The 21,933-nt window shown below is 41.5% G+C and overlaps 1 protein-coding gene across 2 annotated transcripts in view; it reads right to left on the bottom strand.

The window, feature by feature from the left end:
* The window catches only part of cemip (cell migration inducing hyaluronidase 1), a 156,418-nt gene that overhangs the window by 19,917 nt on the left and 114,568 nt on the right, over positions 1-21,933 (bottom strand). For both annotated transcript variants that reach the window (XM_026185444.2, XM_026185371.2), the window contains exons 17-26: positions 21,433-21,518; positions 19,263-19,394; positions 18,908-18,943; positions 15,825-15,980; positions 13,884-14,064; positions 13,287-13,502; positions 11,368-11,579; positions 6,999-7,184; positions 6,342-6,546; positions 3,344-3,430 (exon numbers count right to left, since the gene is read on the bottom strand). In XM_026185444.2, the coding sequence (XP_026041229.1) occupies positions 3,344-3,430; positions 6,342-6,546; positions 6,999-7,184; positions 11,368-11,579; positions 13,287-13,502; positions 13,884-14,064; positions 15,825-15,980; positions 18,908-18,943; positions 19,263-19,394; positions 21,433-21,518 (1,497 nt within the window). The remainder of the gene's footprint in view (positions 1-3,343; positions 3,431-6,341; positions 6,547-6,998; positions 7,185-11,367; positions 11,580-13,286; positions 13,503-13,883; positions 14,065-15,824; positions 15,981-18,907; positions 18,944-19,262; positions 19,395-21,432; positions 21,519-21,933) is intronic.

The raw sequence follows: 21,933 nt of genomic DNA, 5'->3' as shown, positions 1-21,933 counted from the left end.
CGGAGCTGCACAATCTATGCTGCTTTTTTACAGAAACGTAAATAAATGATTCCTCTGGCGTCCCTGCTGGAAAGGAGCTGTGAACATTTGTTTCCCTCTTTATTTATAGACTTTTTACATGTAATTTGACATATCAGAACATAACATGTTCCAGCCAACGTGATCGAGCAGGAGGGTGAGGAGTTTTCCAAGCCAGCAAAATTCCACGCCGTGCCAGCAATAAAGGGAAAGCGATGACATCCAGCTGCTAACGATGAAGGTTTAGGGTGGAATCTTCAGAAACATGAGAGAGCACTTTAAAATAAAAAGTGCAGTATAACTGAAGTGTTGGGCAGGTAAAAACAAGTTAAACCACAGGGGGAGGTGTTGCATCTGTTGCACAGGTCAGGAATACCGGGATATATTTTAGATCTAGTCTACATCTTGAGAAGTGTAATCTGTATACCGTCGTAAACTGAATAAGGGAGAGTCTTGCACACGAGGATGAGGTATGAATTATGTCAGTGACTTTGTCCCAGTAATCTTCCACAAACTTAAGACCCAAATCCTGTTCCCAACTGGAAGCAATTTTTTGGGTTGAATAATTGCCCGATGCCGTAATGAAAGTATATATTTGTGATATAAGAGCCTTATGGTGAGGCTTTAGCTCAAATAAGTCTTCCTACCAATGATTGGGGGCATGACTTGGAAACTCGGGCCAGATAGAAGATGCACATGTCTTTGAAAATAGCGGAACAACTGACACGAGGGCAAATCGTACAAAGAAGTCAGGTCACTAAAGCTGAGGAAAGTGTTATCTTTAAAAAACCATTTAATACCGTTTCTTGCCCATTTACAGAAGGACGAGTCCACCAGGGAGGGGGGAGGAGGTGGTTGTTACAGATTGGGGCCAGAGCAGAGGCTGAACTGAAGTGATGCCAGAATTAATACCATATTTTTAGAGAGGCAATTAGAACAGGGTTGTCTGTAAACTGTAACAGGGAAACAGGGAGGGATGAAAATAATAGTGCTGAAGGTGTAAGAAGGTGAGGTAGAGAGACACGATTAAGCCTCAGGGCAGCACCAAGTAGCCTGAAGATCATTCAGCCAGTAAGTAAACTTTTGAAGAGCGAGACCACCACTGAGCCTACCCTGTTGTAGTGAGGTCATACTAATCCTGGGGGTTTTGTTTTCCCAAATAAATGATGAAATCATTCGATTCACAGATTTGAAAAAGGATTTAGGTAAAAACACAGGGATGCACTGAAAACCACAGAGAAATATGGGTAGATTATTCATTTCCTACCAAGAAGTGATAGAGGAAGGTTTGCCCACCTTTGAAAGCCAACCTTACATAGTTTAGCAAAGGATTACCATCTGCAGCTTTAAATGAAGTGGTAATATTAGGGGTGCAACGATATTCGTATCGATATTGAACCGTTCGATACAGTGCTTTCGGTTCGGTACGCATATGTATCGAACAATACGACATTTGTAATTTATTTTATCAACTTTCCTTCTGACGATGCTGTCTGTGTTGAGCGCTCAGTGAATCTGCGTTCGACTACTCCGCCTAGGCTGCACTGTCGAGCGCAGATCCACTGAGCGCTCAACACAGACAGCATCGTCAGAAGGAAGAGCACAGGGCAAGCTAGCAAGACAGAAGTTAAGCTCTCCTTGCAACATTCAGATCTGGCGTTTGGAATTATTTTGGTTTTCATGTGACGTATGACCCTGAAGGTAAGCGAGTCATGGACTAAAGTAAAACAGTATGTTGGATGTGCCACGCAATGCTCAATTACATTGGTGTGAACTAGTGTGTTAGCGCAGTTAGCTCGTTAACGTGTTGGCCGTCTAGCCCCATGCACGGAGCGATCGGCGGTAGCTCGTTAACGGAGATGTGCCGTGTTGTGGCGTTAAGGTCATTTCAACGAGATTAACCTGAAAGCACTAGTGGGAACACAACGAATATGACTGCACATTTACTCCGACATCATCCTAGTGCAAAGACAAAAACAACAAGCATGCTACTAACTTTAGCCGAGTCATTTAGACAGCTGTTAGCACATGATTCTCCTTATGCTGCTGAGAATATAGCCCAGAAGAAGCGGATAGTATAGCTTTTATTTTGGAAAGAGACATTTCTCTGTAATAAACTCTCTTTTCCAAAGATGAGTGATTCCTCAATCAGATACAGGGCTCGCAATATCGCTAGCCCGACGTCCTGGGGCTAGCGATTTTTTTCAGTCGGGCTACCAAAATCTATCTCTTCCCTGCCCGTCGGGCTATTGTAGGAAGGAAAAATATATGTCAATGCTTTTGCATTCTTTCAGAAATGTAGCTGGGTAATTATGTCATTGGCATCGGTGAGCCACTGTCAATATGTGAGAACTGTGTATAGAGAGCGACAGCACTGATCTGTGAGTGATGATAATTTGTGCACCAATTCCTCTGACATCGTCTTATTAATCGTTAGCTTACTATGCAAACATGACAAGTGAAATCTCCCGCAGCTTAAACATGTGAGAGGTTGATCGAGCAGAGAATCGCTGAGCTTATGTGAGTGTGTGTGTAAAAGCAGCAGGATATATATTGTAGTTCTGCTGAGCCAAATAAGACAGGTCAGGGTGAAGAAGTGACAGCCAAAGAAAAGCTTACCACAAAACGGAGAAGTTATGACAAATCAGACTATAAGGCAAAAAGAAAGTGCAGCTTTATGGTTTCATGGACAAAAGAATTTCTGTGGCTGCAATATGACGAGCTAAATAACCAGGGCTGCACATAAGTGGTCCGCAGGTGCGCATTCGCTGTCAAAATAAAAAACACGCACAAGGGTTAGGGTTAAATTTAAAAACTGTACTTTTGAGTTAAAATATATATTTATATATATATAAAATATATATAACTGCAATGCAAGGGCCTATTTGCACATGAAACATACAGCCTGAAGGCTTTCATGAGAAAGAGAGCAACTTTCTCACTCTGTCTCATCAGCTGATCGTCTCAGCTCCTGCTCATCCACTCCCTGCAAGATGAGTTTCAAGGTGATTTGCCTTCAAACATTCGAAGTGAAAAGCACATGGTTTAATCTCCCTTTACTTGCAGTGTAGATAAATAATCCAGTGATGTTCGGCTTGAACTCCTTGACCTGCAGTCTGACTCACTACATGCGGCACTTCAAGTCAGTAACACTGCTGGAACTTTCCACACAAAAGCTCAGAAGATGTTTGTTGTCCTTATTTGTATCTTTAAATAAAAACATTCTGAGTGATGAGGTTTAACAAAAGTAGATACAGGTTCAATCAAACTCTCGGTAACTAGATCATTAGAGCCATTCTTCAGGTGTGTCTGAGAGAGAGGTTACCTCAGTAAAGGCAACGTCCTTCTTGATGTGGAAGTGGCGGGTGTTGTAGGACTCCAGTTTGATCTCCAGGAAGTGCTCTGAGGAGTGCTAGGAGCAAGTCCACAAAGAAACAGTGATGATAGTATATTCACAGCAGCAAAAACACATTTAACATGGGGAAAATATGACATCGTGAATGACTGTTCAGGGGAAACCAGCGGCAGGGAAAATAAGAGGAAAACAGTGTGTATCAGATGGTGCTTGGAATATATATCTTTGAAATACAACCACAGAATTTAAAATATCAATCACACAGCAAGCAGCAAAAACATGAGTAGATGGTCTGCTTCTGAAAAACAAACAATATCAATACGCTCACTATGAAACTAATATAAGTGAAGAAATATGTGTCAGACAGCAGCAAATCCTCTGGATTTCCACCAATAATGTACAAACTGTGTAATATGTCCAAATCTAGATGAAGTTGGTGTGTATTTGTCTGCATGCCTCTCTTTTCACTCATGTATTTGTTCTGTAGTTCGTTTTTTGTCCCGCTTGTTGTTTGTTTGTATTTTCTTGCCTCAAACCCAGCAGCAGTAGATGGCTGTCGCTTGCTGAGCCTGATTCTGCCATTTCCTGTTAAAAGAGTCTTTTTTCAGAGTGGACAACTAAATCTCTCTGTTATACTGTACGTCTTTACCTTACATTATGAAGCGGCTTGAGACAACTCAAGCTGTGTATGCAGTGTTCAAGTAGTCCAAAGATCATTGATGGCCAAGGCTCACTGATGCTCGTGGGCAGTGAAGACTGGCCCTTGTGGTCTGACTCAACAGATGAGATACTATCAGTCAAATTGCTGAAAAAAGTTGATTCTGGTTCTGACAGAAAGATGTCAGAATACACAGCGTATCACAGTGTGTTGCACATGTGGCTGCAGACCAGTCAGGATGCTCATGCTGACCTCTGTGCACCACTGAAAACACCAGCAATGGACACATGAGCGTCAGAATTGGAGCAATGGAAGAAGGTAGGCTAATATGATGAGTCACATTTTCTTTTACATCACGTGGATGGCCAGGGTTGGAATTTATGTAGGCAATATTTGATATTGTATAAATTTGATACTGCGCGTCATTTCCTGGGGAACACCTGACTGGATGCACCATGGGAAAAAGACGAGCTAGCAGTGTGACGCTTTAGACAATGTTCTGCTGCGAAACGTCGGGTAATTCATCAATCTGGATGTTACTTTGACACGTTCCACCTGTCTAAGTCTTGTTGCAGACCATGTACACCCTTTCATGGAAATGGTGCTCCCTGATGGCTGTGGTGTCTTTAGGCAGGATCATTCACCCAGCCACAGAGCAATGGTTTGAGGAGCACAACAATGCATTTGAGGGTTTGACCTCCATATTCCCCAAATCTCAGTCAAATCAGGCATCTGTGGGATATGCTAGAGTCTGATCCATCAAGGCTCAACCTCGCAACTCACAGGACTTACAGGATCTGTTACATTGGAAGCAAAAGGGGGACCAAGACAATATTAGGCAGGTGGTCAATAAAATTAAATTAAATTTTATTTATACAGCGCCAACCAGGCTCAGGGAGGGGCGGGGCCATCTGCTGCGACCGGTTGGGGTGAGAGAAGGAAGACAGGATAAAGACATGCTGTACGTATGATTCAGTGCAGAGAGGTCTATTCACACATAGTGAGTGAGAAAGGTGACTGAAGAAGGAAAAACTCAATGCATCATGGGAATCCCCCGGCAGCCTACGTCTATTGCAGCATAACTAAGGGAGGATTCAGGGTCACCTGGTCCAGCCCTAACTATATGCTTTAGCAAAAAGGAAAGTTTGAAGCCTAATCTTAAAAGTAGAGATAGTGTCTGTCTCCTGAATCCAAACTGGAAGCTGGTTCCACAGAAGAGGGGCCTGAAAACTGAAGGCTCTGCCTCCCATTCTACTTTTAAATACTCTAGGAACAACAAGTAGGCCTGCAGAGCGAGAGCGAAGTGCTCTAATAGGGTGATATGGTACTACAAGGTCATTAAGATAAGATGGGGCCTGATTACTGATACCATATTAATGAGATTTTTAGGACCGAGTACAATAACCTCAGTTTTATATTACTTTTTATGTCGTCCTAGCACTGAACCCTGTGGAACTCCATAATTAACCTCAGTGTGTGAAGAGGACTCTCCATTTACATGCACAAACTGGAGTCTATGAGATAGATATGATACAAACCACTGCAGCGCAGTACCTGTAATACCTACAGCATGTTCTAATCGCTCTAATAGGATATTATGGTCGACAGTATCGAACGCTGCACTGAGGTCTAGCAGGACAAGCACAGAGATGAGTCCACTGTCAGAGGCCATAAGAAGATCATTTGTAACCTTCACTAAAGCTGTTTCTGTGCTGTGATGAGCTCTGAAACCTGACTGAAACTCTTCAAATAAACCTCTGCAGATGATCTGTTAGCTGTTTGACAACTACTCTTAGGTTGATCATATTTAAGATCGAAGCATTAATTAATGGCAGGACTTCTTTGAGCAGTCTTGTAGGAATGGGGTCTGATGGTTTGGAGGAAGAGAGAAACCTTTTCTTCAATCAGTGATGAATAGTAAGATGTTCTAGCTTTCTTATAAAGCAGGAAACTATTTCTCCAGGCTAAATGATGATCTTCTAAATTTGTGATATGTCATTTTCTCTCCAGCTTACGAGTTATGTGCTTTAAGGTGCGTGTTTGAGAATTATACCAGGGATCAAGTGGTATGATTGTCACAGTACTATACCTGGTTACTGTATATTGCACCTCTACTGAATCTCTCCACTCTCCCTCTCTCTTTACGGTGTTTCAGAGTGGATTTTAACACCAAGAGAAGAAAATAAGCATTTCTTTTAATCTTCCATCTAGCCAGGACATATATTCTTTCTATACTTCTAATGACATGAATAATGCCAATTCCACAGGAAAATAGTGGGGAGTTGGAATCATTTTAATTTCATTGCTCACCAGCCTGGCAGTGGGAATTTTTCTGGGCATTGGAACATCGACAATGGGCAGCTCAGCATGTTTGGGGTACGCCTTAGCCAAGCAGTTGCTGGGTGGACTGCCTTTTGGTACGATTGCTGTGATCTTCACCCTCTCACAACCCTTCACAGAGCAGAAGGCAAATGTCTCTCTGTGATTGTGGGCTTTCACCTTCAGGAAGAGGAGGCTGCGAGACACACAATGAATGACAGGCATCATATGCTTTCCCTGACACTTAGCAACCAAAAACAAATCACACTGTTAAAGGTATTCCTGACATCTGACATTGCAATGCACAGAGGTTTCACAGTACACTCATGTCATCTAACCCTGAGCAGTCAGGTGATCAGTAATACCTACAGGTACACTTTTTTGTGAAATCTTACAGTGCCATCCATCCATCCTCTTAACAGTATATCAGTATATATCCAGGGTATGCCCAGCTTTATGTGTGCTTAGTCACAAAGGTCACACCTTTGCATCTTTTATTGTAGGAATGCCACATTTCACTTTGGGCTGATGTAGCTCTTATTTTACTGTAAGAGTGATCTTTTCTGTGTGTCTAATCCCTGTATATTTTTCCTAGTTGTCCTACTTCTGGTAATGAGTGTAATGTAGTGGTCTGTGCATGTGTCGGACCCAGTGTCTTCTTCCCAGTAGAAATATCCTCTGGCCAAGTGCAAGTGGTTGATCTTCTCCTTGTGAGTCGTCCTCACGAAGACGCCAGTCTTGCGGGTTTGTTTGGTCAGCCGATTGTGGATGTCTGACAGGATTGTGAAGGTGGTACCTTGTGGATAGCAGAGGCCCACATTGATCCAGTCATTCCTGAAACACAAGGGAAACACCAATCCAATCCAAATCCAATATGATCTGATTTAATTTCAAAAGCAAAAACATGGGGACATCACTATCAGGTATTTTTGTGTAAATGAAACTGAACCTTATGATTTACACAACAACACATGTACAGACTTAAAGTCAACATGATATAAGCTGATGTTAAACGAGCTACTGTGGCTGATTTCTAGCCTGCAGACACTACGAGGCAGGTTGAAAGGTGGAATTCAGCGAGCGACTAATGAGTATTACCTTTAATATCAGCTTAAATTCTAATTGACTGGTACCTTGATGTAACCTAAAAGTGCAACCACCACAGCTTACCAACCTGTCCAACAAAATGCATTACCATAAACAGAATGCTGTTTAGACTGCATGAACTGCCAAGTATATTCATGCAACCTTCAAATAATGCAGAGTTCAACTTGCTGTCAAACATATTTCATTATATGAAAAACCATTCACATCTTATACTGATGCAATATCTGATTTAAAAACTCTAAAATGATTTAAATGCAGTCCTTATATTGACTGTTTATCAGATGTCACTGAGCACCTGACATTTCTCTGACCTTCCTCTTAATTTAAAATTGGTTTAACACTGAAAAGAAAAGCAGTGATGTGAACAAGTGGCTTCAGATGAACTAAGTGCAAAGTAACAAGCCTGCTTTGAAAATGTAAGGAGTGGAACGTAGATGTATTGCTGTTCAAATGTAGGGAGTGAGCATTAAAAGTTGCCAGTTGCATAATGACTGAAACTAGCACCACTGGGCTGTGAGGTCAGTTCCTTGATCATTAATGTGCAAATCGTCGTGACCATTAATTAACAACAACTAATCAAAGCCCACTGATCACTGATCAAAGACCAAATGTACCGTTACAAACTGTCACGGTGGGGAAACCTGCAGTCGGCTGAGACTGAAGAAGTCACCTGGATGAGTGACGAAACGTTTCTCCCACTGAAAACGTCCAGATGAGCAGACTCAACCTTTTGGGATTGTTAGAGGGTAAGATGCAGGGCGCACCATTTAAAGACTCACCAGTCTATCACAGATATGCATCAGTATTCAAAAATCAAAGTGTTTAATTTATACACTGTGGCATGGGGCTGATTCTCAGTCATTTGTGTGCAGCATACAGAATGCATGTTATTTGCATTTACATTGCAAAACGTTCTGATTACCTTAATGACTCTTCTGTCAGCTGCTCAGCTTAACTATTCAGGATCTGACTTCACAAAGCCACGCATGCTGTTTATCAATCATCAGTTCCCCTTAGTGGTCTGCTGAAAGGTGCCAGCTCTACTTAAAGACTAAATACATGAAAAAACACTAAATAAGGTCAAATATTACGTGAAATAAAACCTGCCATATAAACTGACTCAAATCAGATCTCTTTAACTCAAAAGCTTCTTCAAAATGAATCTTCTACAAGATTTTTTGTCAATATTTTTTAAAACAAACAAACGAAAACTGTGTCATTATATGAAAGTCAGACAAAAACATAATTAAACTCGTCAGTTTACTCTCAAAACAGAGGTTTTGAGTCAAAACAGGAACAAGATGTGGTTCGCTTCTTTTTACAGAAGTTTGCCTCACTTGCTAAACACCACAATGAGCTGTAGATGGAGCCATTGTTCTTTGCACAATCAGTGAAAATGATTCGTATTAGTTCTGTCATGTTTTGATTCAGGCCATCAGGGATTAACTGACAAGCTTGAAATAACAAACAGACTTCATGCAGTTTAAATAGCTCAGGGCCGCACCATGAAAGCCAGCTGAAGAGAGGCCAAAGCTCAAAAAGAAACTTTTCCTATTTTTGCAGCGAATCGTTGGAAAGAATGTTGAGAGGTGAAGGGGCTGATGGGCTCCATTTCATTCAAATTAATAACAGAAATCCTCTAAATATAGACTCTAGTTTCAAAGCAGAATCCATGTGTTCAATAAACTCCCATCATGTTCCCAATTACTTTAACTGTTTCATCTTTCTGTGCTAAGGTCAAGGGTCGACTCACCACAGTAGCCTGACACCTACCTACATTCCAACAGTCCATTTTGCTTAGGAAGTTTCCTAACTGACAGACCTGGAATTATCTGTGTGGTGGCCATAATCAAAGCTCTTCCAATTCTCCAAATTTGTTTGAAGATTTGAAGAACTGGAACAGGAAATGACAATAAACCCCCTTTAAACTGGAAACAGGAAAGGAAAGGGGGCTTCAGTGCTTCCTTTATTGCTTCCTTATCATAGGATACACTGGACCATCCTGGGTCCACTGGGAGGAAAAAACATCCCGTCTAATAAGTCATCGTGATGGACCATCCAACCAATTATGAAAACAATCGACATAATAAACAAAGCAGATGATGGAAATGTTCACTGTAACTGCACGTTCATCCAAAACGTCCTGATAGATTTAACAACAGTTTGTTAAACTCACAGCTGAACTTGTTGTAATAAGAGCTGAAGAACACCATGTGAGCTCAAGATTATGACCTACATTAATGTTAATGTTCCGTATATTCAGCTTTCACCAGCAATGTCCTTGTTTTTAAGATTCATTCTTACTTGAGGTCAGCTGGGATAAGTGACGGACTGAGGGAATTTTACGGCAGTCAGGGAGGAGGAACTACTTTTGATCAACAACAGTAAAATACAAGAAAACAAGATGGATCTAATTTATATGCTATGGGACAGATTTACTAAGTGAGGAAATTTATTTTCATGTCACAATTGCAGGATGATCTAACAATGCACTGTGATTTATATACAACGAGGCAGCTGGTTCACTTCAGTAAAAACCAGCATTCTGCTGAGATTCAGTGGCTCAAAAATCCAGTGTGAGCTCAAGTTTCACACTCTAAAAACAGCGAGGGAAAATAAATAAATCAATATACTTTTAATATAAGAAATATCTCTTATGATAGAAATCACTAAGCACCGGTGCAGAGGGTTCTGAGGATTAGGAGTCAGGTGGAGCTCAGGGTTTATCTAGAGGAGAGCTGCATTATTACAAACTATTCAACCATATAAACCTGAACTCTGTGTGGAACGGCTGAGCTGTACAATGTGCAGAAGAACTGATGGCACATGCAGTCCTTGCTGTCTCTCACAGTGGTGTCCAGAAAACCATGAAATCCTGGTCTTATTAGAGAGGACGTCCATGCTGCTTCAGAAAGTGTAGCTGGACGGATAAGCTACATAAAAATTCTTAGGCATGGAAACAGACGCAGAACTGCAGTCTTACATAGTTCTCTCAACTATTTCCTCCAGCTTCAGCCAAAGATTTGATCAATTTATCTTTATTTAACGTTTAGTTAAAACAACTGTGCTTGACTTGTGCCACGATATGCGGAGGCAGATTGTTTGGATTCTTTTTACGTGAGGACCCAAATGCAAACATGACAGACAGGGGGGGCCTGGAATAGTCACGAGGAGGGGAACATGGGAACTAAATGTTGGAAAACTCAGACATGAGGATCAAACGCACAGAGGGGCACAGAGGACAAAGACACAAGGGGAACATAAAAAACAAATAACTGAACTGATCACAAGTAATAAGAATGAACTCAGAACTAACCAGTGAAAATAATAATAATACATAGCAGATACCAAAACATCATGTGACGTTATGCACCGTAGAGGCTGAAATACCCTGTGAAGTCGAGGCACACAACTGATGATGTGTTCCGATGGTAAAGCTTCTGGGCTGCTTTCTCACAGCAGCCGTCCCTCGAGACTTTCTCCATTTGAAGCAATGCATCATCGGGGACTGTAACATCCAGTCCTTTTATACTTCTAAACTAAGACTAAAGTTACTGGATTAGACACACTTAAACTTTGTCAGGATGGCGCTATGTTGAGCTCTACTGCTATTATGAGGAACCAAATTTATGAAAAGTCTGTGAAAAAATAACCTACCATTATACTTCCATCAGACCAGGACACCCAATAGCACAAGGGTAAGTATTCAAAGGAAATTGAAAACACTGAAGAACCATGTTAGCTTCTCTTAATTGGCTCCCAGGATAGAATTTCAAATCTTTCTATTTATATACAAAGTGTTTAATGACCAACCTCACACAGTGTGTGTGGTACAATGGTCCAACAGTACAGACACTGGTGCTGTTAACGTGCTTTGAGTAAAAAAATGTTTCTAAGTTTATTCACTGACTTGTTGAAGTTGATGAGCCAGATGGTGACCTCAGCAGGTGCCGCCTGGTCCCAGTGGATGGTGTAGCCTTTGGCCAGGGTGACCACTGGCTGGAACTGCTGGTAAACTTTCCGCTTGTCCAGGGCGCCTTCAAGTGTTAGGGGTCGATCAGGGTATTCATCCCTCACTATCTGCATGTTAAGGTTGGCAGGGTTTCGTGTTTGAACATAGATCTGAAAAGAAAAGAAAAGAATGCATTGCATATAATAATATATAAAATCATAGAAGTACCTGATTTAGTAGAAGTATCACGTTTTAGTTATTCAATTAGTATAGCCACTCTGACTTCACTCTGTGACAATCCTTTCTCTTTGTTCACTCTATACATGTTCGGTGCTCTGTATTGTAAACCCGACACCCTCATTGTGGCGTCTCTACTTTACAATATAAAGTGCTGTGAGGTGACTGTTGTGAATTGGTACAGGTCACTATGTTTGTTCATACACTGAATACCTGTACATGATGCACACAGATATGGATCCAGATTCAACACTAGCCTCTAATTCACTTTGAAAGATGGGAAGTCATGACTATGGATGCATTGGTTCACTTTGCTTGTGCTACTGCAATATAGGTGTCAGCTAATTGAATCACATTTACTTAAAATGCCCAGAAGCGTGAGGTTGACGCTTGTGCAGCTGGTTGGTTCGATTTAATATGAAGGAGATGAAGTTGACCTTGGTGGTGTGCAGTGGCATGAGTCACTAGTTGTCGTTGCTATGATGAGCCCCCCAGGAAAGATACCACACCAAGACATCAGGCACACACCCACTGAAGTAATACATGTATTTGAATCCTGGCTAAGAACTGAAGTGCCTCTGGTTTAGTGACTAATGACAACCTTTCTAAAACAGGTTGTCATTAGTCACTAAAAAGGGAGAAAGGTGCTAGAGTGTGGTCATGGTGCATTTTAGTGTAAGAAGGTCTGTCCTTGTGATTTTGTGTCCCACTGGGTTTGACTGCCACCAGTCAACTGTCCAGCTGTCGAAGCTCCTGCTCCTCGTTGGTCCGGGCTGGTGGCTGGTGTACATTCCCTTCTGGGCCCAGTTTAATGTAAGGGTAAAGCTTTCTGTGGCTTGGCTTCTTTTTTTACACAATGAGGTTGCTGGCGTTATGTCCAACCCATGTGCAGTTTGGGAGGTTTGTCAGTTTAAGTACTATGTTTCCTTTAACCTAGGTGGCCTGCCTAACATGACCTCCCACCTAGGCTAAAGAAAACATTTTACATTGGACTGTCCTTTTTCTAGCCAGAAGGTTATTGAACTCCTTTACATTTGGGGCATTGGTGTGAACCAGGAAGTATATGCATGCTAGTGGGCCCTGTTTGGAACACCTTTTGGCCTCCAACATGCTCCAGGATCCCAGATGTTCTGCCTGTGCATACAAAGCGGGAGGTGATGGAATCGCTGAGGAGGCTGAATGACAAGTGAGGTCAACTTATGCCCTTCACTCTTTTTCAGCTAGCATTTAATTATAATTAATTATAATTATGAGAAGTCAACACCTGACTATTTGTGTTGTGGAGTATAAACAAATACAGCTTTGCACACAAAGACTGTTTGTGATCGAGGCTCATTGTGAGGGAATGCAAAATCCATTGTGTATTTGTTGGCTTTATTGCACAAAGAAGCAGACATTTCCCAAAACATATTCAGAACATCAGAAAATAACTGGTGTTAAGAAGGACTTGAAACAGCACTTTATTCTTATCCCTTCTGACTCTTTTTTTTCAAGAGTTTTCAGATACCCCAACAAACAAGTTTCACGGGCTGATATAAATGAAAATGCACACAATCAAGCAGAAATGACATTTGTGTTTGTGAAGACTGATATATGAAGATGAATGAATGAGGAATCGGGTGTGACACCTGCTGACCCACCTGTGCATAGTGCCCACTGCAGATAGCACCCTTCCAGTCAGGCACATCAATGCAGTCAGGGTGACGAAGCAGCCAGTTGTCTTCTTTAACCAGGAAAGCTCCGGGATACTCACTGACCGATCCATCAATATCATGGAAGATGGTCGTCTTGTCCCCGTCCATCTGCATTTTACTGAACCAGGGACCCGGCTCCCCAAAAAATACCCGAGATGTAATCTATAAGAGAGGGATGCATTAGTCTAGAGCCATTTACTGTGGCTTTCTGTGGTGCTACACATCATTCACATTCAATATTCCAAATGTGTTCAGTGTTTCTTTATTTTCAACATTTAAAACATGGCTCTATATTTGAATATATTTGACATTTAGCTGAGAAATATCCAGAATTATTCAGTCGATCTGATAATCTACAAAAGTGGAACATACAGGACAATGGAACTGGAATACAGTTTTCAAATAACAAGAGTATTTTAAAATGCTTTTGTGTAAAGCTACAGTTGTCAGTTTTTCTTCCAAATGAAGCAAAGATTCAAGTTTGTAAAAACGTGTTAAACCAGTGTCTCTGGTTTTGTGTATTTCACACAGAAGTGGACTCACAGGTACATGGTCAAAGGTGATGTTGGTGACATTATTGTTGGGGCAGCTCTGCCACGAGTTGTTGAGCCTGAAGCCAAAGGCGCTGGTGTGCCTTCCGTTTAGTGCCGTGTATTTCCTAAATGTACAGTTCTGTACATTGATCGGCCCATCGTAGATCTGCATGCCTCGGATTGGAAAATCACTGCTCAAACACAGATGCACAAACGTCGTCATTGATGTTTGGCTCTACATACACGGGAACAGAAGCTTCAGAAAGTCACTGAACTGAAAAGAGACGCGCAACTACAGCACAATGTGTTTCTTTGAGACAAGCCTTCAAGGAGCTATAAAGGCAAGTTTTATTTTCATGTGCAGCAAAATGCATGGCTGTATGACACATGTAGTCAACATCATCAAAGATGTTGTGTGTTAGCTAACTACAAGAGAAAGTACTACACAAAAATAAAGAGTAACCAGCATGTCAGCAAGTCTTTGGTGAAACATGTTATTAACTGGCTCTGTGGGAGAACTTTAATCAGAACGTACTCTTTTGTTATACTAATTCTTGTTGTGTAGATTTTTTGAGGACGTTCTGTTATTAAATTGCATTTAAAAAGGATGCATCAAGTACACATTTTGATGAAAAAAAATGTCCACAAATGACTCCCCGCTGTGGGTGTCACTAAAAAGCTTTTCTTTACAGCAGCTCTCAAGAAGTGGTCAGCAATGCAGAACATGAGAGCGCAATAGTGTCAGAGAATGTTAGTCTGAACTGCAGATTAAGGCAGAAGTGGTTTCAATTATATTCATTTTCCCAATAAAGGGATCTCTAATAATACCACTGGTGAGACGTTCTTTTTGTACACTGCCCAGGTGGCCAGAGCACGGGACTGATTTCTGAGCATACAAATCTGGCTCTCACACATGCCAGCCTCGATCAAACTGTTATTTGACACAGACTAAAAAAGTGCAGTCAAATAAGGTGTTAACTGCAATGGCCACACATACTTTGTTTTTGCAAAACAGGTTCTTATGAACCGAGTAGTTCCAGAGTCATTACTGACGCAGAAAAACTAGTCCATGCATTTGTTACTTTGAGTCTGGACTACTGCAAATTTTTATGATCCCTATAATTATCATGCAGTTAAAAGCTACCTGGAAAGCATTCAAATGCTGCTGCAATGGTACTGACTAGAATTACAAAGAGAGACCACTTTCTCCCACATTAGTTTCTTGTGATTGGTTCCCTGTTAAATAGAAACATGGAATTAAAATACTTTTCAGAAATAAAGTCTTAAATGACACGGTTCCATCTTGAAGACCTCATATGTTAGTATGATTTTAATACAGCATTATGCTCTGTGGGTGAAGGCTGAAGTCCTCAAAGTAAACACGGGAGGCTATCAGGACTTGCTCACGAGGAAATAGCTCCTTTTGGGTTCAGAAGACCGACAGACTCAAGTTTTCTCTCTCCCATAGTTTGTGTTTTTCCTCATTTGTCTTTACTCCTTCTTTTGTCTCGTCTTTTCCCTTCCCCTCCGCCCAGTCATAGCAGAAGGCTGCCTGGACCTGCTTCTGTACTCTCTTCTTGTTAAAAGGGAGTTCTTCCTCCCCACTGTCACCAAGTGCTTCATAAATGGTGTCATAATACAATTTGAAAAACATTGTAAAAAATACAGTTGTGACCTTGTAATAAATAAAACTGATGTGAACAGAATATTATAAGCATAGTGAAGTAAATCAACCTTACCACGACATAGTGACAGTGTAAACATAAAAAACCACAATATCTGTGTTTTTAAAGCAATTATTAAATGTACATTTTGCTTTTCAAACAGAGGTTTTTTTTATCAGTTGCTAAGAGTAAAAAAAACTAAAAATAAAACTTCTGAAACACCACTATTGAGAAGAGAGTTTGTGAGCTTAAAAACAAAAATAAAATTAGCTGTAATCACCACTTACATGCCACGTGGCAGGGTCCTGTCAGTAAGGTCAGGACCCCCAGGGCCCCAAATCCTCTTGTCTGGGAAAGGCATACCACGATTGTCACTTTCACCCACAAAAAGTGAATTCTTCACCTGCTGATGAGAGCCGTCATCTTCTGGAAATGTGCCTCCACTGCACACAGACATTGTGAGTAAAGTCATGTAGTTAAAATCTGTTTTCTGTTGTTGATTATGTAAAGCTTAAACATCCAAGGCCCTGAAAATATACAATACAACATGCCAAAGCTAAAAAACAATGGAAAAGCACATCACTGTGATTTAAATGCGTGTCAGAAGCTACACACTAACATCTTGGTTACACTCTGCTATTATAATTGCAGAGTTTATGCATCGGTTATTAAGCAATCCTTGTGCAGCACAGTAAGAATATATGAGTTGGTTCACAAAAGATAAAAAGAATAGTTGTTATTTATAACAAATTAAAATGTAACAGTGTGTGCTTTTCCAAACATTTTAGCTTAGCTGCTATATACAAGCTAACCGGCAACCAAGGTAACATGTAGCAATATGTTCACCAGAAACAGAAGAAATCATTTGCAAGCAGCGTCTCTCAAGGGCACCTGCCTATCTAACATCTGCCTGTAGTTGTGGTCAGAAGTTTACATACACTCATGTCAGGGTCATTTTAGGATTTCTGGTTTGAATTGTTCCTTTTCAAGGGTTGAATGATCATAGAGCTGGATTCTAAGTATAGTCCACAAATTTCCAACATGGCTGATGTTGGGGATTTGGGAAGGCCTTAATGTTAGCCTGCTTTATCCACTCCAAAACCAGTTTTGATGTATATTTAAAATCACTTTCCTGTTGAGCTTAAAAATGCTGAATTTGGAGCAGAAGCATCTCTCTTGGTCAGCACCCTCTCAGTCCATGGCAATGTAAACGTGCTTCACTGTAGACAGTGACGATAGTGTTCCTGCAGTTTCCAGCTCATTGCGAGCTTGAGCCCTTTTGGTTCCTGGGTTGTTCCTGAACATCCAAACCGATTTCCTCTCGTCTCTGGGTGACAGTTTGGGTCTTCTTACAGAGCCAGGCAAAGTTTTGACACATTGACACAACTGTACTCGTGTGCAGTTATTTGAACTGATGATCTCAGAATCTGCAGTTGCTTAGAAATGGCTCCAAGAGAACTTTTCAATCAAACTTCTGTTGAGCTCTTAGACTTTCCTATTGTCCTGGGAAGAGAAACTACCAGCTGTTGTCAATCATATTCACTAACCAGGAGTTAATAAGCCTTGTAAACTTAAAAGACATTGTAGAACTTCAGCACGACTTGTTAGTTCCCAAATCCACACACGACTGTGTGGATTTGGGAACATCAAAATTCAATTCAAACTTATGCACCCAATTCTTGGTGTTGTTTTTAAGTCATTAATGTATGCTACACCCTTGAAATAGAAAAGTTCAGAGACATAATTAAAAGCCTAAAATTACCCTGACATTCATGCCCATGATGCGTGCATGTAAACTTCTCACCACAGCTGTGAGTTATATAACAACAGGAAATTCTGGTATCCATTAACCCTTTAAGACCTACCAAGTCCACCAGAGCTTATATTATATTTTTACATGCTGTAGTGCCATTTTTGGGAGCATTTCAAGTTGCCATCAATACAACTGTTATAGCCCAGATTTTAATAATATGTCTGCATTAAGTGCATAGCAGTTACATAAATTGCAAAAAAGTGCAATAAACTATAACAAAATTTAAAATCATTTTTGTTTTTTTTAACATATATTTCTAGTTAGAGAAATTTAAGAGGTTTATCCCTCAAAACTGTAAATACAAAAAAGTTGCACAAAATAGTTTCCTACCACAGGAAATTTATTTTGAATGTCTTCATAGTTTTATTTTTGAAATACACCAATTTTTAAACACTGCAGGAAAAACGAAAATAAATATAATAGTGCAAATTTGCAAAAAAACAGCATGTGCATCAAAATGTTTCTGTATTAAACATGGAGTTTCTTTTTAGGTTATATTTAAGTCTCCCTAAAAAGCTGATTCTGTTCATCTGGACGTAGTGTTTTCAGTGGGAGAAACGTTTCATCACTCAGCCGAGTCGCTTCTTCACTTTCAGCTGACTGCAGGCTTGGTCAATGGTCAATTTATGTGAAAAGTCTGAGGAGGGGGCCTAACGACACATCTTTCACCATCATACAATGCTGTGATTGCAACCATTCCCCAAATCTCTGTGAATGGTACTAAGGTGGTGGTTTTCACATCTTAAGTTGTTTTCAATAAATTGCATGCTCAAAAAAAAAGTTTTTGTCCTTTGTGTCTGTGTGTGTGTGTGTGTGTGTGTGTGTGGGGGGGGGGGGGGGGGGGGGGGGGGGCACACAAACACTGATTTAGTATGGATAGAAGGCTGAGCCATGGCAGCACGGTGGCACGGTGGTTAGCACTGTTGCCGCACAGCAAGAAGGTCCTGAGTTCAATTCCACCATCAGGCCGGGGTCTTTCTGTGTGGAGTTTGCATGTTCTCCCCGTGTTTGCGTGGGTTCTCTCCGGGTACTCCGGCTTCCTCCCACCGTCCAAAGACATGCAGCTTGTGGGGATAGGTTAATTGGATAATCCAAATTGTCACTAGGTGTGAATGTGAGTGCGAATGGTTGTCTGTCCCTGTGTGTTGGCCCTGCGACAGACTGGCGACCTGTCCAGGGTGTACCCTGCCTCTCGCCCTATGACAGCTGGGATAGGCTCCAGCGCCCCCCGCGACCCTGAAAAGGATAAGCGGAAGCGAATGGATGGATGGATGGATGGAGAAGGCTGAGCCTTAGGTATTTGCAAATTTAGGTATTAGGTTAGTATTGATAATGTCTCCTGTCAGGAGAAAACGTTTTGTCAATTCTTGCCATCACACTCCTAAGCTACTTCTCACTCTGCATCAGAGCACGCCTTTTCTAACAGGATCCTGAGGAGACTCCATATAAGGCATTTTCCAATTAGGCAGAGAGAGAGAGAGAAAGTGAGCAGGAGAACAATAAACGCATACAACAGCCCTTTTATTTCTAACATGATTTAATAAAAGGGAGTCTTACCTTGCTAAAGTGAGGCCAATGCCATTATCAGCAAATCTACCGAAAAAAGGAATATTATCATTAGAAGCACAGAAACACAGGAACAATGTGATGTTCCCATGGATACACACACACACACACACACACACACACACACACACACACACACACACACTAAGAGACTAAAGCAGATAGCAAGTTATTGTTAGATGGGAATGAACGTGCAGAAAAAACACTTGCTTTGTTCGACATGCATCACTTTCAGTGACATTCACTTGCACTAGAAGTTGATCAACTTTACTTATTCACTTGTTTATTTTACTTGGGTGACAAGTAAAATAAACAAGTAAAATCACTCAGTGTGTGTATCACTCACTGGCAGTCATCTAACCACACATCCCCTCCTCTCAGCCAAGCTCCATGGTACTGGTTCTTATAGGCAGTGAAGTGATGGATGAGAGCTGGGACTCTAGGTTTGAACGGGTCAGAATCCTGATGGGGGCCATACCTAAACAACAGAAGGACATACAGTGCTAATATTTAACAATATTTTTCAAGGCTGCAAAGGAGCAATTTATATAAACTGTAATGTTGTAGCTTTTTAAATGGTCATTCATCCATCCATCCATTTTCTTTTGCTTATCTGGGGCCAGGTTGCTTGGGCAGCAGCCACAGCATTGAAGCCCAGACGTCCCTCTCCCTAGCCACCTCCAACATCTTATCTGGGGGAACACTGAGGTATTCCCAGGCCAGTTGAGAAATACAGTTTCTCCAACGTGTCCTGCGTCTGCCCTGGGGCCTCCTCCTGGTGGGACATGCCCAGAAGACCGAACTCAGGAGGCGCCCAAGATGCATCTATGTGGAGGAGTAGCTCGTGACCATAGGTGAGGGTAGGGACATCGATCTGGTAAATCGAGAGCTTCGTTTAAATACTCAGCTCTCTCTTCACCATGACAGACCAGTGCAGCGCCCGCATCACTGCAGTTGCAGCAACAATCCGTCCGTCCGCTCCCCTGTCTCCGCACTTGTGAACAAGACACTGAGACACTTAAACTCCTCCACTTGGGGCAGCAACTTGTTCCTGACCTGGGCGCTCCAGCCGTTTCCGGCTAAGGAACATGGCTTCAGTCTTGGAAGTGTTAATTCTCATTACCATTGCTTTACACTCAGATGCGAACCACTCTAATGTGAGCAGGAGGCCTCCACCTGGTGAAACCAGAAGAACCACATCATCTGCAAAAAGCTGAGACAACAGTCTGAGACCACCAAAGTGGAAGCCTTCTGCCACTTGACTACACCCTCTGTCATCACTGAATCGAAAAAATTCTAAAAATTATGCTCAGAATCGCTGACAAAGGGCAGTCCCGGCATGGTCAACACCCACTGGGAATTAGTCAGCCTTATTGCCGTCGATGTGGACCAAGCTCTCGCAGTGCTTGTTCAAGGACTGAACGCTCATAGCAGCCCCATACTCCCAAAGCACCTCACACAGAATACCCAGAGGGATGTGGTCAAATATCCAAGTCCACAAATCACATGTAGACCAGTTAGGCCTACTCCCACCCACCATCAAATATTCTTGAGAAGATAAAGAGCTGGTCCAGTGTTTCATGACCAGGATGAAAAGTTTATTGTTCCTCCTGCATCCAAGCTTCGACTAATGGTAAGAGTCTTATTTCTAGCACCTTGGCGAAGACTTTGCCGGGGAGGATGAGGAGTGTGATCATCTTACAGTTGGAGCACACTCTCCGGTCCTACTTCTTCAACATGGAAACAACCACCCCAGTCTGCCAATCCAGAGGCACTGTCCAAGATCTCTATGTGACAGATCTCACCCCCAGTGATGGATGAGTCATCCCCCATGAGTCTCCAGGTGGAGCAACCTCGAGAACCCCACCTATGGACTCCAAGAATGCTGGGTAATTTAAACTATCATTTGGCACATAATTTTAATCCACAAGAGTAAAAGAGCAGTTCAACAAACGGGATGGTAAGTAGTAAACGGACTGGTTCTTATACAGTGCTTTTCTATCTGAGCACTCAAAGCACTTTACACAACTTGTACATTCACCCATTTGCACAAACACTTTTTTCTAAGTGCTTCCTGTCCAATAATCACATGCATTCATCGGAGAGCAACATGGGGTTAGTATCTTGCCCAAGGCATTTGGCATGCAGACTGGAGCAGACTGGGATCAAACCAGTCTTTGAGTAAATTAATAATTTTTAATTTTATTTATTTATTTTTACCAGATAGCCATATGTGTGCGACTAGTATCTTTTATTACTTGACAGCATCTTTATCTTATTAATGATTAATAACACAAAAACCTTCATTGCACTGACAGATCTACACTTTCTTTCTCCAGTAAAAAGTTTTTCTGCCCATTTAATTGGCCTGTGCACTGACAATATGAAAAAGAGCACACCCAGTGCTCACGAAAACATTAACAGGAAATGTCATCATTACAGAGTAAACTCATCACACTGAATCACACTGGGTGGGATGTGATTTCTCATGCAGGGTGTTTGTTACAGGGTCTGACCTGGCTCCTATCAGAGACAGGAAGGGTCTCTTGTCCTTGTTGTTTGCCTGGGTCGTCTTAACTCCATTATCAAGGATCATTCCAGCCTAAAATAAAAAGACAACAGAAATTGTGAGTTTGTTTGCCCTGTATGTAGAATTTTTAAAAAGACATGGACTTTATTTATTTATGCGAGAGGTAAAGCCGTGTGCTTGGAGAGCAGATCGCTGTGTTCAAGGATTATTCAAAGATTATCACCATTATGAGACGAAACACATGAAGGAATCCAAGAACCCGACTGATGCAGAGCAGGAATAGACTTGAGACTAGCAAAAGGGCTTTTTCACAAAGTTTACACATCCAGGGACAGAGCAGTCAAGACCAACTTTGTGATTTCCCACAACATTACAAAAACCAATAAGCCTTTGACTGATTTAGAGTTTATCAAAGAGTATTTGGTGGTGCTCTAACACGCCTTGAAAAAAATGAAGGATTTGAAAACGCCCCTCTCCAGGTAAACCA

This window comes from Astatotilapia calliptera, chromosome 1, assembly GCF_964374335.1.
Source record: "Astatotilapia calliptera chromosome 1, fAstCal68.1, whole genome shotgun sequence".
Taxonomy (NCBI): Eukaryota; Metazoa; Chordata; class Actinopteri; order Cichliformes; family Cichlidae; genus Astatotilapia; species Astatotilapia calliptera.
Note: the sequence above shows the minus strand (reverse complement) of the source record. Positions and strands in the feature narration are given on the sequence as shown.